This window comes from Lissotriton helveticus, chromosome 1_1, assembly GCF_964261635.1.
Source record: "Lissotriton helveticus chromosome 1_1, aLisHel1.1, whole genome shotgun sequence".
In the NCBI taxonomy this organism is placed as follows: Eukaryota; Metazoa; Chordata; class Amphibia; order Caudata; family Salamandridae; genus Lissotriton; species Lissotriton helveticus.
The window spans coordinates 1,397,055,916-1,397,073,501 of NC_136057.1; the positions used below are offsets into that span (position 1 = coordinate 1,397,055,916).

Sequence of the window (17,586 nt, forward strand, 5' to 3'; positions counted from 1 at the left end):
ACCCAGCCCACAACTGCTATCCTAACTCTTATCTCTAAATAGCTATTGCCTTAACTAAAACCATCACACTATCACTTACACTATCTCTGACTTTAACCCTAGCCCATTCGCTTAATAATAGCCTAACCTTAATCCCAACACTGACCCAAACCTTAACCCTGACACTACTGCTTTTCCTACTCTGCACACTTACCCCAATCCTAAACATAGCCCTTACCCTACAGCATTCATTATACAATCCCCTCCTCTTTCCCTATCGCAACTCTTACCCACATACATACTGCATTTATTCTCAACTTTTACAACCTTTTTTGTATGCAGTTTTTTTTTCCAAAGACACTACTACTTTGTGTTGTAATGTTTTTTTTCAGTTTTTTTACTGGGAACTACGAGGACATGCGTAGACCTAAGAAGACTACAGGCACTTCGACGAAACAACATTATTGGGCTCACCTTCCGACGCTTTTCAAAGTTAATCATTCCGTTCTGCAAATACAATAATAAGATTGATCAATCATTTTGCAAACTCTTGAAACTTTGATAGTATGTTACTTTATTCAGCTATCGAAAATGTTTAGATATTTGAAAAATAAAAATACACCTTCTCATTAATAGGACCTGTGCCCTGGAGCTAAAACTAAGATCAGACCAAACATGAAACACCATTCGAAAATGAAGAACAGGGTATAGCATACCTTTAAAAAAACATACCCTCCCAATTTTCGTGAACACTGAAGGGAGTTTAAGAGACTATAACCTTCAGCATAGGAAAGACCCACTGCAGATGCACAGCAGGGAGTCCCACTGCTGCCTAAGGACCGGAAGGAATGGACTCGCCCACACCTTGAGCCCCTGAACCCTCTCCTGGACTTGCCCAAAGACTGGACAAGTAAGTGCATATCCTGCTAACCTTCTGAAAAATGAGAAATGACTTGGAGCGACCTGTTAGCAAAATGCCCACCCTCCCACTGATGCCCATTTCCGAGAAGGTGAGTGGGGCACTCTGGAAGCTGTCAGCTTCATGGTCCTCCTAAGAATCAAGGAAGCTGACTGGTGTCCAAGTATCAAATTCGCATCTGGAGAGCAGACTCCTGCACAGCTCTACACCCATCATAGGAGGTTACGGGAGAAGAAGGAGTTGGACTTTCTGAACCCAGCTGACTCTTGTGGTGCCCAGCAGTCAAGAGTTTTAAAAACAAATCTACAGGACCACAGACACCACTCCCTCAGCCAGAAAGACAACACATACTATCTCAGGAGCTGGCTGTGCTCCACAGAGAATAAAGTATCAAAAAAAGGGAAAACAAGATAAAGTTAATTAAAAAAAGGTCCCTGCACCCATTGGCTTAAGAGGCATAAGAACTAGGTCACCGCATTGCTAGAAACGACACCCTGCATTGAGTGACCACAGAGTATGGCCAAAAAAATAGATCTGCTGTCGGTTATGGGTGCAGGGACTTCATCGAAGGCATGTCTGGTGTCTATTATGTGGGCCTAGTGCTAGCTACATGCAGACATAAGTTGTACGCTGTAGGGTTGGAAAAATGATGAATCGGTACAGTGTGTGGCTGGTGGCCACACATGCAGTAGGTTAAGTGAAGTGAGGTCACGGTGTATGCCGAGGCCAAAGACCATATCCTACTTCTAGGCTCACTCTGTATGAAGAGACAGGGAACAAGGCAACGACTCAAGGATCTATAGCTGAGCATGGCCGGTGGTCACTCTGCCCAACCTGTGACACTGCATATGGCCAGACCCCATGCACAGTGAGTTTAGGGGTACAAGGTGTGGGTCAGGACATGGTCTCACAAATTCGAGTTGTGCACAGCTGAAGGCTGTGTGCAGTGGTTCAGGGACAGAAGGACTGTAGCAAGGCTGTGCCAAAAACCAAGCTTGGCACATTGTGGCTGCTGCCATGGACAATTGCAGAGAACAGTGAGTTCGAGTGAACATTGATTTTACACAAAATATGACCGGAAGCCCTATGCCCTATGGTTGCTGCACAGAGGTGAAATCAGGGGGTTCAGAGGGAAAATACTTTGCTGAAAGCATGGCATAAACCACACCCTGCGGATAGTGGTTACGGTGTATGGCCAAAGAGCTGCAGCTTTGAGAATTAAAAACTGGCTGCAGAGCTTGGGAACAGGTTACGGCTTGCATCTAGGTGTTGCTGTGAGAAGCCATGGGCCATATACAGTCGATTCAGGGTGGTTTGGGCATAAAGCATGACGTAGGGCTAAGCCTTCTACCTAGTGCAAACCGTACATATTGAAAATCTAGGCCCATTGGGTTTGGATGCACGAGGCCTGGGTGGAGGGCGAGGACTGAAGCCATTTCCTGTGCTTAGTCACCACTATGCATGAATGAGGTAGTGGGTTCAGAGGCATAACAAATGAGTACACATTACGGTCAGAGGTCCTGCCGTACATGCAGAGGGCACAACGTATAGCATTGCACACAATGTTCGGAGGCATTTTGACCGGGAGTAGCATTTGGCCTGCGCCCACGCCCTGCACCAAGTGAGGAATACTCATCGCCGAAGGCTGGCCACTGTAGTGTCCAAGCAGAAGGATTTGGTGCAGGGTGTTCACTGATGTTCAGACCCTGCAGTCATAATTTAATGTAAATAGTTGAAGACCTCGTGCAGTTGGTTCTGAGACCCCCGTGATAGGGATGGTATTTTTTTTAAAGTTTCATATTCACCGACTGAACTTTGGTTAAAGTTCAGATAAATTGTTCCTGAAGCAGATGGACGACCTAAAAAACAAAAACAGAGTTGTCCTTACACAACGTCTATGACATGAATCCTACATACACTTGAAATTGGCCTCCTTGAACCTCTTAGCCACCCAGCAGTTCGACATGACTTCTACCTTGGGCACCACACACCTGGAGTGGAAGAGGCTCTTTACAACTTTGTTGATCGGAAGAACTATCACGTTTTCCTTGGGTTGAACAAACATCATCAGAACTTCCTCTTGGGGAATGATTGTGAACATTCACACCTCAATGGGTGATCCAGAGGCATGTGGTCGTTGATGTAGTATGCACCAGGAGTACCTCACAACAACTCTACAAACACAATTACTCAAACTCCGTTTATGAGAAGATATGTTCTGGATGTTGCTTCTGCCATCTTCCTATTCATTGCATTTACAAACTTTCTCATGTAAATGCAAGGTGCAGAGAGCAAGAGTTAGGAAAAGCCAGTCAACAGCCTCAATAAATTTTGACTTCACCCCTTCTCCGTTTGCGACAACCACACTTTCCTTCTCTATGCAGGAATTAAAATATGTCCTCTAGAACTACCCTCAGACACTGGAAGACAAAGGTTCACTCTAAAGTTTGCCTGCCCACACACACATAAAATATCTCAATTTCAGTTACCTTCGCACCCCTGTGCATGTTGGCTGCTTTTAAGCTATGCATATATAATGCTGCCATGTGTTTGTATTCTTGAATAATACTTGTGTCTCCTTTCTGTTGAACTCGCGGTGTGTACAATTTCTTTTAACCACACACCTGCTATGTACTACTGTTCCACCTTGGTACGAAACATCATGCTGCTAAATACATAAATAAACAAACTCAGATTCAGTCCATTCTTTTGTTGGCGATCATTAAGGAACTGTTTGAGCAGGCATGCAAGGGGTACGTAGAGGAGGTGCCCATGGGCCTTTCATCTGTCTGGTTAGTACCTTCAGCATACATTTCCTGCACAGTCCACCAAGTGATACGTTTTACACTTCTTGTAAGTAGTTCAGGCTTAGTTACTCAAGCAAGTAACATATGCTGCTCTTTTATCAAAATTTGAAGTTACAACATATGTCTTAGTTTCACACATGGATGTATGAGAAAGCCCTCCACCTTTTTTTTGTTTGAATATCTTTTATTGCTTTTGTCATTATTTCCGTAGGCACAATGTACATCATAGTAATAGTCTCGAAAATGCAACATTACATTTTATAGCCAATCAATAACTTTCAATAGAAACAACAGGTTGCCACAGTACCACACATATTTCATGATTTACAAATCAAAGATGTGCTAGAGGGCGTGTCTTAGGAGAGACCTACATCCATTTAGCGGCAAAGCCATATAGGGATGGAGAATGTGGCGGGGGTCAGTACACTACAACAATGCCCAAGGCGCAGGAGAAACGAAGGAGTTCGTAATCCAAAGTGAACTTCAGAGAGTACATAGTCTCTAGATCATAGTAAATGAGAAAGCCCTTCACCTTGGGTGTAAATACTGAAATAAACAGGTTTTGCTTCATTGCTATTGAGTGTGATGTCCGCATGGGTTCAGCGGGGTCTTGCTGATGGTGTAAGATAACTGCACTATGTTGCATTTGAAAATCAGTAGTTAGTTCCTTTTTGTGAGCTTGTGCAACTTTCCCAGCACAGCACTAGTAATGGATTTATATAGCCTATCACACTTTGCGAGCGAAGATATGTGTATAGCAAAGCACCATTTAGTGAGTTGCCGCTATATACATACCACCATATGTAGTAGGAAAGTGAGAATTAGGTGTCTGAACTTACCTCGAGAAAATCTGGCAGGGCAGTGTCCAGCATGATGAGGTCCGTCAGGAAGGTGCCAAGGTATGGCACAGTGGCTTGAAGAGGCCTCTGGAAGACAATATAGATTTGAGATTTTGCTCAGACCACATGAATGCTGCTGTAAGCTCAAACCTAACTAGATTGAAGAGTCTCAAGGATGAGGCTACAAGACTATATTGATGTGGTATGGCGCCTACTCACAGTGTAGGGTGTTCTTGGGATGGCTAAGGGCCATGGTGAAGGGAGCTTCAGTTTTGGCTGTCTGTTGGCAACAAAGACGCTCCCGGACATGTTTGGCCATCTCAATGGAAGGATCTATGGCCATTACTGATAGCCACAGTGAAGATGGTCACCACGTGGCTTTGGGCTCAGAGTAAGTAGACATGGGTGGTAACTGCACAGAAGAGAATCTCAAACATGGCAGTCAGTCCATATTGAGGAGCAACCTGGGCAGAGCAGGCAGACCACAGCCAGAGGGCTGTCAGACATACATCGCAGCCCGTAATAAGGAATCTCTGAGTCATGGCAGACAGCCAGGTTTGAGGACAGCAAGATGTGAGGCTAGAAGCGCACAGTAATGTGCTCCCCAAAAGGTCTGCTGTGAGGAGGTTCCCACGCTCTGGTGACGGCCCCCAGTGTTGGGGGTTCTGGGCATCACTGGAATCCTTGACAAACTGCAAAGATGGATGCCCTGGGCATGGCTCCTCGTGGGGGATGGGAATTCTGATCATCAGTAATTATCAGAACCTACTGCGTGAGCTGTGTTTTAGAGTAAGGTGTGTGATGGACAAGTGGGCTCCCCGTTACTCCCCTGAAGTTATTTCAATGATACCCCCTTCCCAATACACAAACACATGTTAGCTCACCCACCGTGGGCGAGAGGCAGAGTGCAAGCTCCATCCGGGACCCTTCCACACTCTTGAATATTGCTGTCTGCCTCTAGCACAGGTCTACCACAAACTATCTGCACTGGGTGTGCTACTGGCCCATGACGCGCCTGCATCCTCACCGTGTACCGGTCTTGCGCACTGGACCTCTGGCCTGGCTTTAAGTCCTCCTTGAAGCTATGCTCATTGGAGTTCACTGCAGACGCTTCCTCCTGTAGCAGAGAGCAAGGAGATGCTTTTAGTAGACACAGAGGTTTACTAGGGTGAAAGAAGGTGGAGGAAACCATGTCTGTAGGCCTTACCTGGAGCAAGATCTCACGGCTGGTCAGGTGGTTGTTTTCATCCGAGAATATGTCAGAGAGCTTGTGGAAGGTAGACACGCTTTCTCTGTAAAGAGGTGAATAAAGAACCGGTTGAGTTTGTGCACACTGACACTTTTGCAACAGACCCCATGTCAAATGTTTACTAGCTGTGTATAACCAAATATGCCAACCTAGTGTTTTCTTAAGGTATCATTAGCTTTACAGATTTGCGCTAAGTGTGTGCTTTAAACTGTGGGACATAGACTGCACAGAATTGTGTGCTTAGCACAAAGCTGCATAGAACAAATTGTATGTACAGTGCAGTACATCGATGGCTTATGTTGTGTGCACAGTTTCTGATTGGCGTTCAGTTTTATATGCAATACACCATGCAGACCTCAGTGCTCCACAGGGAGAATGTGAAGCATCACATGTTGTTTGCTGCAGTAGACACAGATTTTGTACTGTATATTGCAGCAGAGGGTGTTCTTAATGAAACAGGGAGGTTAATGGAATGGAAGAAAGGTTGCCCCTGTTCGAGAAAGCACCTGTCTTACTGAGTTCTGTGTTGCGTGATGAACTAGGTAAATAGTAAACTCCTGCCTCAGCAAAGTCTGTGGCCTGTGTTTATCATGCGAGTGCTTTATATAATATTGTATGGGTCTGTGCTGAGCAAAAGATAAGAGACGGCTCTCCTTAATGGAGAAATAATTTCCACTAATCCATTACATAGAGTTATGCTAGAACACGCATTGGCACAGCCAATAAGTCTGGATTTCAAGTACGGAAGCATGCAGACGGTTGCAGTGTTGGTGGAATGGTATTTATGGTGGTATTGGAGGCAGTATTGGTAGTGATGGTGGAGGTGGTGTGATACTGGTTGTGGTGGTATAGGTTGTGACGGCATTGGTGGTGAAGGTGATTTTAGTGGAATTGGTGAGGGAAGTACAGATGGTAGGAGCAGTTCTTGGGTGGTATTGGTGGTAGTATTGGTTCTGCTATTGGTATTCGTGCTGGTGTTAGTGTGAATGTTGATGGTACTTATGGTACTTATGGTGGTATTGGTGCAGGTGCTATTACTGACGTTGTTGGTGTTTGTGGTGATGGTAGCTATGTTGGTGGTGTGGCATTGGTATTGGCGGTGGTGGTACTGAAGATGGTGTTGGTAGTGGTGGTAAATATGGTCTGGTGTTGGTGGTGGTGGAGGTATGATCTTGATACTATTAGTGGTATTGGGAGAGGTGCTGCAATTTGTGGTATTAGTGATGGAAGTATTGGCTGTGACACCAGTGCTCCAGTAATATTGGTGCGGGTGTTGGTATTGGTGCAGGTGTTAGTGTGATTGTTGGTGGTACTAATATTAATGAGGGTGGTTTTGGTGTAGGTGCCATAATTAGTGGTATTGGTGGTGGCCAAGTTATTGTTGGCGGTGGTATTGGTGTTGTGTAGCTCTGAGGGTTATGTTGTATTGGTAATGGTATTGATGGTGATGTTTGTGTTATTAGCTGTCGTTTTCGTAGCAGTGGACCAGGATGAATTGGTGATAATGGTGCTGTGGTATGTTATGTGGTGGTACTGGTAGTTTGTGATGTTGGTGTTGTATTGATGGTAGCATTAGTGGTGATATCGGAAGTGGTGGTGGTATTGCTGTGATGGTATTGGTGGTATCAACATGGGCACACCTCCTAATTGCTTTTATTACATTGGGACAGCGTGACCCCAAGATGGCGATCTAATGTGATGAACAAATACAATTTAAAGGCCATGTTAAGTTCAGACTCCCACTCATATCACAGTAAAAGCATTAAAAAAGCCATCTCTAGTAAAAAAGATACTTCCTGTATAAAACAAATGCATGTGATAAAAGGGTGGCGATTGAGTGTAGTTTTAGATGTAAAATAGTCCCTCATGCACTTGAATGCAAGTGCTCCACAATAGACAGAATTATGCACCAAACAGCCAAGAGCATGACAGCAAGACAAAAATGCTGCTCTGGGCTGATCTAAGATGTGATTCACAAGTTTGCAAGCTGTCCAAAAAGACCAATGGTTTAAGGTGACTGACCCAAACCATGATTAAAGACAGCTGTGCATCTCGCCTATGTAAGAGCTATTGGCTTCGCCAATGTCTTTTATCCATGTTGTACAGTAGAGTGGCTGCTGTTCAGCTTGGCTAAAAGTTAGTGGTTTGCATAAGGTAGAGGGGCTTAGAGTAGAGTGGCATAGAGGAGAGTGGTGTAGAGGAGAGTGAATTAGATTAAAGTGGGATAAAGTAGAGTAGCATAGAGCTGAGTGGAGTGGCGTAGAATGGAGTGGCATAGAGTACATTGGAAAAGTGTAGAGCAGAGTAGAGTGACGTAGAGGGGTGTAGAGTAGGGCGGTATAGACAGGAGTGGCATAGATAGGCTGGCATAGAGTGGAGTGACATAAAGCGAAGTTCAAACAGTAGAGTGGTGTAGAGTAGAATGGAGTAAAGTAAAATGGCATAGACAGGCATGGCATAGACTAGAGTGGTGTGGTGTAGAGTGGGGTAGAATGATGTAGAGTGGTATGGAATGACGTAGAGTAAAATGGAGTGGTTAGAGAGGAGTTTTGTAGAGTGGCGCACATTAGATTAGGCCTATCGCCATGCTCATTGGCTTGCCTCCATATTCAACTCAGTCCTGCTGGTTTGAGTATAAGCTTTGCCACAAGCAAAAAAGTGCAACACAAGCACTCTATTTAGTGAAAACACACTCCGGTCCAATCAGATCCTCTACTCAGGAAAACCAGCATGTGGGTGGAGACTAAGGGCCACGCTCCATAGTATTCTGAAAGCTCTTTTTTGTTAAGCACTAAGGTCTAGCGACAGCTACACTTTCAAGGCAGACCTAAAAATGCCTGTGGATTATTGTACTCCTAAATATAGCATACTGCTCTCAAACACACAACTGCACTCCGAAGTCTAAATTTAATGATGAACATGAAAAGGGAAAGAGAAAGGGAAAGGGATATGTGTTGCTCCCAGAGAAAATCAAACACTGTGAATAAGCTACTCATTTATGACACTTTAAGTGCCATGTACGTGACCCGGAAATTTCAAACTCCATCCAATTAGAAGCTTGATACTTTGCTTCTAGCTCATGCAGCTTGATGAATAAACAAAACAATCACCGCTGCATGGAGGGAAAGCACTTTATTCTGTAAAAGCACACAACTTCTGCCCAATCAAATCATGTACTTGTGTCCGCCAACATGTGGGCAGGGCCAAAGCCTCTCTCTGTAGTACTCCTGAAAGCTCTTTTTTAGGTTAATCAATTAAGGTCTGGCGACAGCTGTGCTTTGTGCTTTAGTCATCTGGGAATACTGTTAAATAGCACATATTCTAAACTATGTACCAGACATTCTGTTAAATAGCACAGGTTGTGTACGATTTTTTCCTTTTGACCTCTTAAACGGTATAGCTTCAAAATTAGTTGAGTGTTGGGTTAAATACCAAAGATGCACTACATTGTTTTTCTGAATTCCCTGTTAAATATCTCACATACAGCACATAGCTGGCTAAATAGATTCTGCACTATTTATCCTGATATTCTGTTAATGAATACAAAATCACCTATAATATTTTCCATTAAATAGCACAGAATCAGCACTAGTTATTTGTGTATGTACATAGATTCTGCACAGTTTATCCACGTAATAATATGATTAATTTACCACACTTCTGTCATTACAAACTTTAAATAACGGTTTTACTGTTACCCAGTATATTGACACTAAAGACAACCTGTTAAAAAACACAGATCATTTAGCATGATGTTGTACATGCTATCATACCAACAGCATAATTACCAATGGAGTAATGGAAAAACACTTTTATGAAAATGAATGCTGCTTCAGCTACAGGGAAAAGGATTATGTTACCTACCCTGTAAGGATCTGTTTTTTGCATGTAGTGCTATAGATTTACATGCTCTGCATATTCCTGCCATCTATAGTTGGGCTTGGACTGTTGCAACTTATTATTCTTCAAAGAAGTATTTTGAGTCACAGGGTATCAGTGACTGCTCCTCTGGTTGTGAACAGGCATGGGCACCACCTCCATTGTTAGATTAATTTTCACCCAGCAGGTGAGAGAAGGTATGGTGTAGTGAGTAGGAAAGTAAAATGACACTTGTATAGCACACACCTACTCAACTAGAGTGTCCCGGTGCTCAGACCAGCCTGCCTGACAGCCAACAAACACCTTGTCGCTAATGCTGTAGAAGACTGCAAAGAAACGACCAATTATTGACGTAATAACCAGGTTTTAAGTGATTTCCTAAACGTGGCTAGGTCCTTTACGGATCCTAATGACAACGGGAGAGAGTTCCACTCCTGTGCACCCAAGAACCTGAAGGAGGGGCCTCCTGGTCGTGTGCGAAATAATCTTGGAACAGAAGCTAGGTTCCGGGAGGAGGATCTCAGGGTTCTAGGTGGTGCATATTGGGCCACCCTCCTGTTGAGGTAGTGCGTGCCGCTCACATGAAAAGCCCTGAAGAATACCACCAGGGCCGTGAACCTGATCCTTTTTACCGCTGGGAGCCAGTGAAGAGCTTTAATATGAGGGGAAATATGGGTCCTCGGTTTCAGCAAAAGAACTGCTCTAGCGGCTATGTTTTGGACCACCTGCAGGCGCCTAAGCAGGTAATCAGGCACACCCAGATACAGAACATTGGCATAGTCCAATCTAGATGTGACCAATGCCCGGACCACAGTCTTTTTACAGTTCACTGAAAGAGGTGGAAGAAATTTCCTCAAATCCCCAAGAGGCTGAAGCAGGTTCCCGCTACAGATTGGACTTGGGCTCTCATAGATAGAGAATCGTCTATCATAACGCCCAGGGTTTTTTACCGCAAGTGGGGTTCCAAAGAAAATAATTTCTGTCTTCTCCAGGTTGCATTTCAATTGGTTGTTCCCAAACCACGCAAACACATTAGAGAGGCAGGTTCTGATCTTTCCACTCTCAAAGTCTTTTCCTTTGACACATGTGAACAGGAGCTGCAAGTCGTCGGCGTTAGAGATAATTTTAGCACTGTATGCTTCTGCCAAAGATGCGAGTGGGGACATATACAAATTAAATAAAGTAGGGCTCAGAATGGAGCCCTGAGGGACCCCGACATTAAGACTGGGGATAGCAGCCGCATAGGGGGTGAACATACCTCCTGACCTCTATCCTTCAAAAAAGATGAGAGCCAGTTTAACACCGTGCCGCCAATGCTGACTGCCTGCATCCTGTCCAAGAGCTTATTATGGGGGACGGTATCGAAGGCCACTGACAGATCTAATAAGATCAGTATGGCCTTCCCACTCCCATCAAGGCTCTCTTTGATGTGTTCGGAGACCTCTAATAATGCGTCCTCTGTGCTATAGTTGGGTCTGAAGCCAAACTGGCTGATATGTAGGAGGTTAATAGTTTCTGCTAAGTCCACAATAACCTTGTTCACGTATTTTTCCAGGACCTTGGAAAAAGCTGGCAGCAGGGAGATGGGCCTGTAATTCGCTGATACTTTGGGGTCAGCTGAAGGCTTCTTAAGCAGTGGCAAGATTTTGGCCTATTTCCATATAGGAGGCATATGGCCAGTGTTTCGAGAGGAATTAAGAATTTTATTTACCGCCGGATTGATTACCGTGGCCACATTTGCCAACAGTTTTGCGGGGCATGGGTCAGTAGGGGAGCCGGACTTAAGGTCCTTGATGAAAGCCAGGGAAACCTCAGGGTGCAGCCATGGAAACTGCAGGAGAGCAAGGGAAGCTCCAGGCGTAAATACTGAGGTCGCATCTGGCAAAGCTTTAAGAACATGATCTCAGGGGACCCCTTGATAAAGGACTCTTGAATGGTAAGAATTTTCCCATGAAAGAACGTTGCAAGTTGATGCGTCCATTCGAGAGAAAGGGGTAGAGCCTTAGCAACAGAAGACGGATGGGGAAGGCTTTAATGATTTTAAATATCTCCTTACTTTGGTTACTGGATGATTCAATTGTGCTTGTCAGATAAAGATAAACTTTAGTATAGTGGGACTTCAGTGCCCGTATGTTCTCGCATTTGGCATCTGGGTCAAAGTTTTTCCTCCATTTCCTTTCGAAGTGTTTGCAGATACTCTTACTAGATCTGAGTGCCGTGTTGGACCAGGGAGCAGAAGTTTTAATTATCTTAGGGGTACATGTCTGAAGCGGAGCTAATTCATGAGCGCTGGAACACACCCATGTGTCTAAAAGAAGGGTGTCTCTCTCAGGGTCACCCGAGAGTAGAGGGGTGGAAGCCTCACACATCTCCCAGTAGAGTAGAGGATGTGACACGATGGAAAGCTCTGAAACTGTATTCTTTCGTAGTTACGGGTACCTGATGACCTTTACCCAGCTTAGGAACCCTAAAGCTAATAAGATAGTGGTCTGACCATATCAAAGGCAGAGGCATACCTTCTTCAAGCTCCATGTTAGAAAAGATCTGGTCAAGGGTGTGACCCCTATTGTGAGTAGGATGAGAGACAAAAGGGGCAAGGTTGAGGGCTGAGAGAGATTCTGTCTAGTGAATGGTTTCAGTTTCCGTTGAAGTATCCATATGGATATTAAAATCACCCAAAATCATAAAGTGGCTGTACCTAAGGGCTTGGGTGGTGATCACTTCATTTAAGGAGTTGAGAAATGAGCCTGCAGGGCCTGGATGCCTATAAATCACAGATTGCTGTGCAGATAGGGAGCAGTTAAATCCTAGGCATTCTGCACCTGACAGCTCATCCAGGGTAATAGGATTACATAAATATAGATCTTTATAAATAATAGCTACACCCCCTCCTTTGCTGACCAGGCGGTCCAACCTTAGGACCTTGTAGCCGCGTGGAATTGCTGCTGCAAGGGTGGGGTTTGAGAATTGCGAGAGCCAGGTCTCCGTAAGAAATATCAAATCAGGAAGATGTTCTTGCAGTAGATCAAAGATCTGAGATTCATGTTTCGGTAAGGAACGTGTGTTAAGTAATAGAGCCTTGAATATAGGTTGAAGATATCTGTAGCAAATACTGGCTTCCGGTTTAGAGGGTGGGTGCATGTGAATTTACAGCACTACATGTGACGAACAGATGCTAACAGGGTAAGTAGCATAATCATTTTGTAGCTTGCGTTGCTGTAGGTACACATACTCTGCATCAACTGTAAAGCAGTGCTATCCTAAGCAGTTGCTGGCTAGTGCATGGTACAGAATCTGAAAGATTGGCTTACTCTAGCCAGTTGCCATGCCAGACCGTCCACACAAGTGTTTTTTGAAGGTATGAGGAGTTGACAATATGGCAGCTTTACAGAGGTCAGCTATTGGTCTGTTCCTAAGGACGGCTATAGTGGCGCCCAGTTTGCGGGTGGGGTGAGGCCAGGGGTCCTTTAGGTTTGGATGCATCTGATTATCCACCTGGCTGTACCTGGCCTTTGATATGCTGTGACCTTTATGAGGCAGCACAAAGACAACAGAAAGCTGTTGTGTTTATGGAAGAGCTGTAACCTATCTGTGTAATACATAAGAGCACACTTGACGTTAAGTGTGAGTGTAGTGGTCTTTCTGCTACGGAGTCAGGCTGAGGAAAAACAGACTGGAATCTCAATTGTCTGATTCAGGTGAACACGGGAAAACACTTTATGTAGAAATGTGGGGTTGGTTCTAAGGATAACCCTATCATTGTGGGCATGCAATAAATGCTCTTGCTGTATGTTTGCATGTAACTCACTAATGCACCTGAGGGAGGTTATGGCTACTAAGAAGGTAACCTTACAGGAGAGGAACTGTAAGGGGCAAGAGTATGGTTGTTTGACAGTAGGACCCCTGAGTCTTATAAAGACAACTTTGAGGTTCAGACTGGGGCAGGTGGCACCCTAAATGGGATGACCATTTGAGGCCTTACCTAAAGGCTTTAACTAAAGGAATCTCAAACAGTGCGGAGTGTTCCTGTTCTGCATATATGGGGTGATAGCGACTAGGTGTAGCCGAATCGAGGTGAGCCTATACCTGACTTTTGCGAATACAGAAAATAACAAATGATGTCTTGAACCTTTGGTGTAAGAGGGTGTTTGTGGTTAGAGGTACCGTATTATATGAAACTCTTCCACTTACCGGCATAGCAAGTGCGAGTGGAGGTCTACAAGCTCCTTTTAGTATATCCATACACACTTGAGGCAAATTAAGGTAACCAAGCTCTCGAATGTCAGGTGCCAGATTGCTTGGTCGAGCTGCCTGGGGTTCGGGTGTCTTACTCTGCCTTGGTTCTGTGGGAGAGGGTCGGGGCTGTTAAGGAGCTTCTCAAGTGGAGCATTAGACATCTCTAGAAGGGTTGAGAACCATGGTTATCTGGCCCACATGAGTGAGGGTGATGGATGTTTACCTAAGTTCCCTCACCACGGGCTAGATGTAGGTAACTTGGAAATACCGATTCCTAAATACCGAATTTTACCGATTCGGTATTTAGGAATCAGTATTTCAGATGTAGGTAAGAATTCGGTAAAAAATACAGAATTCTTAATATTTGTTATTAGCGAATCGGTAATTGAGATTCGGTAATAACGAATACCTACCCATTCATTCCTAATGTGAAGACATTCTGTATTACTGATTCGGTATTACCGAATCTGTAATACCTGGAGGTATTTCAAGGGTGACAGGGTGTCCAAAGGACACCCTGTTGCACCCCTGAAATGTGCATGTGTACACATGTATGCCCTAAGGGCATGGATGTGTGACACATGGCACATTTCAAAAAGCAAAAAAGTGTTTTTTGAAAGGAAATCGCTATTTACCAACAACTTGGAGTTGGTGGTAAATAGCTATTCCTTAAGGCTGAGGTGCACTGTTTTATGTGCTACCTACATTGCATTTAAGGAATCGGTATTACTGATTCCTTAAATGCAAGGCCATAAGGAATCAGTATTAAGGAATCAGTATTTACAGATTCCTTAATACCGAATTCTCCCTACATCTCAAATGCCTAAATACCGTTCAATAACGGTGAAATTTAACGAATTTCACCGTTACCGACCAGTATTGGGCCACCTACATATGGCCCCACATCTGGTAGAAATGGAAGAGGGGGAAAAGCATATGCAAAGATTCCGGACTACTTCAACCACAATAGACTGGGGGTGTGGTAACCTGGAGGCGAAGTTTAGCCATTTCATGTTATTGCAAGTGGCAAAGTAGGACTTGTGGATGGAGTTCCCACTCATGGAATTGTTGATGTGGCTTCCTAAACTGGTCTGCAAAGTCGTTGTTCACTCCTGGACGGTACTGTGCTAGAAGATGCACCTGGTGGTGGATAGCCCAATGCCAAATTTGCTGCACTAGGGCTCACAGTTGAGAAGAATGTGTGCCGTCAAGCTTTTCCAGATAGAACAAGGTGGCCATGTTGTCTGTCCACACAACTACTTTGCCCTGAATGTCTTAGAGAAAGGTTTTGTGGGCTAGGTGTATAGTAAGGGTTCCAGGTGGTTGATGTGGAGACCCCGTTGATGAGGTGGCCAAAGACCCTGGACTGTCATGTTGCCTGATGGACCCCATCTCCAGCAACTGATGCATCTGTGATGATGCTTACTTGCAGAACTGGGTCTACGAACTTCCGGCCCGCAACAGGTTGTTGCTGTTCCACAACTGCAGAGAGCGATGGGTGCTGGCCCCTACCAACACTAGATCTTCCCAGTGACTCTCCGCTTGTGAACATTGTGCTCAAAGGCACTCTTGGAGCAGACACATAAGGAGTCTTGCGTGAGGGACCATGGCTATACATGAGGCCATCATCATCAAGTGTAGGAGGGACATCACCTTTCGAACTATGAGTGGACGGAGTCACTGAAAATAATGGAGTAGCTGCTGGAATGCTGCTACCCTTTGATCGCTTGGGTAGGCTTTAGACGTGACTAGTTTAAAACGGACCCTCGGAAGAGTTGGATCTGAAATGGCGGAAGGGGAGGCTTGGTGGTGTGGACTGTAATGTGTAAGCTGTAGAATAGGGTGTGGGCTAGGCATTCCTGTTTGATTGCACTCTTGATCAGCAAGTCATCTAAGTAGGGAAATACCTGAGTCACCCCTCTTCTGTGGCGGGCAGCTATCACCGCTAGGTATTTGGTGAAATCACTTGGAGCTCTGGTAACTCTGAAAGGTAACACTTTGAATTGGTAATGATGACCAGTTACCTTGAAGAATAGGTGGGTTGATGGGCCAGATGGATGAGTGATGTGAAAGTAGGCGTCCTTCAGGTCCAGTGTGGCACTAAAGTCACCACGCCGCAGCAGAGGGGTGATATCCTGCAAGCGAACCATGTGGAAGTGTTCCTTCAAGGCTGTATCTGTTGCGAGGCCTGACATCAAGGATTGGCCCGAGAGAGACGTTCTTTTTGGGAATGAGGAAGTAGAGGGAGTGCCCTGGTGTTGAGGGGTACTGGCTCTAAGGCTCCTTTGAGAATGAGTGCCTGGACCTCTTCTTATAGAAGGGCAAAGTGCTCTGGGCTGAGGGTGTGTGTGCAGGTGGGATGCCTGGTGGGGCTGAGGTGAGTTTGAGGCACCAGGACTGCTCAATGATAAATAAAACCCACAGGTCCATTGTGATTACCTTCCAGTGATGATGAAATCCTTGGAGCCTCCCCTGACAGATGTAGTGTAACCAGGAGCATGCAGGGTAAGTCAATGTTTGACTGTAGAGGCTCCAGTCTAGGGGGTGCCTCTTCCTTGGACCTTGGAGTTGCCACCACTAAAGGTGCTCCAATGTGTATCCCCTACCTCCAAATTGGTAATATGCCTGCTGTTGTCGTTGGCATAACTGTGTTGGGCCGAGGGAGGTGGTTTTTGGACCCACCCATTGTCTGCTGCCTCCGAAAGGAGGCTCTGGACAGTGGTACTAGAAAGGCACCCATGGCTTTGGTGGTGTCTGTGTCTTTCTTTATCTTGTCCAGCACCTCAGCAACGTGTGAGGCAAAGAGGTGCTCTCAATCAAATGGGAGGTAGAAGAGATATTGTTGGGATCTTTAGCTTAACGCCAGAAATAGGCAGCTTGGAGGGGTAGCAGAGTATGACAGAGGCATTTACCCTTATGGCAGCTGTATCAGCTGAGTCCAGCTCACACCCTATGGTGGTGTTAAATAAGGCTTTACCCTCCTCAATAATCTCTTCTCCCCTCTTGCGATATTGGTAAGGGAGATGTTGGAGTAAAGCCTCCATTTCTTCCCTTCACGCTCTGCGTAATGCAACAGGAGGTCCTCTGAACTGGCAATGCACCAGTAAATGACAGCACAAGCTCCCACCCTTTTAGCATCATCTGTGGCTGCTGCTCTCTTTCGGGTGGTGGAAACCACCAGGGAATATAATGGAAGATGACCTTTGGTATAGAGAGGATCAGGTGGTGCTGATTTTAATTTTGATCTCAATCCGGGGTGTTAACAACCAGGATTTCACAGGCTTCCTTAAAAATTTCTTGGGCTGACTTCACTGTGCCCTTCAACATAAGGAGATACTGGAGGAAGCACTTGGTTCTGGACAACATCTCCACGAAGGAATCATCATCCTCCAGGATGACGTTCATATTTACATTGTGAAAGGCAACTGCCTGTTGGATGACACAGTGGTATACAGTGGTATCGTCAGGTGGGGAAAACCTAACAAGAACGTGCTGGAGTTCAGGTTCCCCTGGGGCAACAAATCATAGTCCTCCTAAGGATCGTCTGTAGGATGTGGGTAGATGGGCAACCCAAAGTCGTCTGCTGCATAGGAGGGACTATGGCTGCCTGAATCCCTGCGAAGGAGTTGCAGAAAGTAAATAAGGAAGAGGTGGTGGAAGATGGGGGGAGGAGGAGGA

The 17,586-nt window shown here is 45.1% G+C and overlaps 1 protein-coding gene across 5 annotated transcripts in view; it reads right to left on the bottom strand.

Annotated features, from left to right (window-relative positions):
- Positions 1–17,586, bottom strand: part of RGL3 (ral guanine nucleotide dissociation stimulator like 3) — a 357,925-nt gene that overhangs the window by 78,569 nt on the left and 261,770 nt on the right. For 4 of the 5 annotated variants that reach the window (XM_078684184.1, XM_078684186.1, XM_078684182.1 and 1 more), the window contains exons 9-12: positions 5,752–5,836; positions 5,572–5,661; positions 4,545–4,631; positions 454–486 (exon numbers count right to left, since the gene is read on the bottom strand). In XM_078684184.1, the coding sequence (XP_078540310.1) occupies positions 454–486; positions 4,545–4,631; positions 5,572–5,661; positions 5,752–5,836 (295 nt within the window). Of the gene's footprint in view, positions 1–453; positions 487–4,544; positions 4,635–5,571; positions 5,662–5,751; positions 5,837–17,586 lie in introns of all 5 variants that reach the window. The other variant, XM_078684183.1, reaches the window with a different exon arrangement.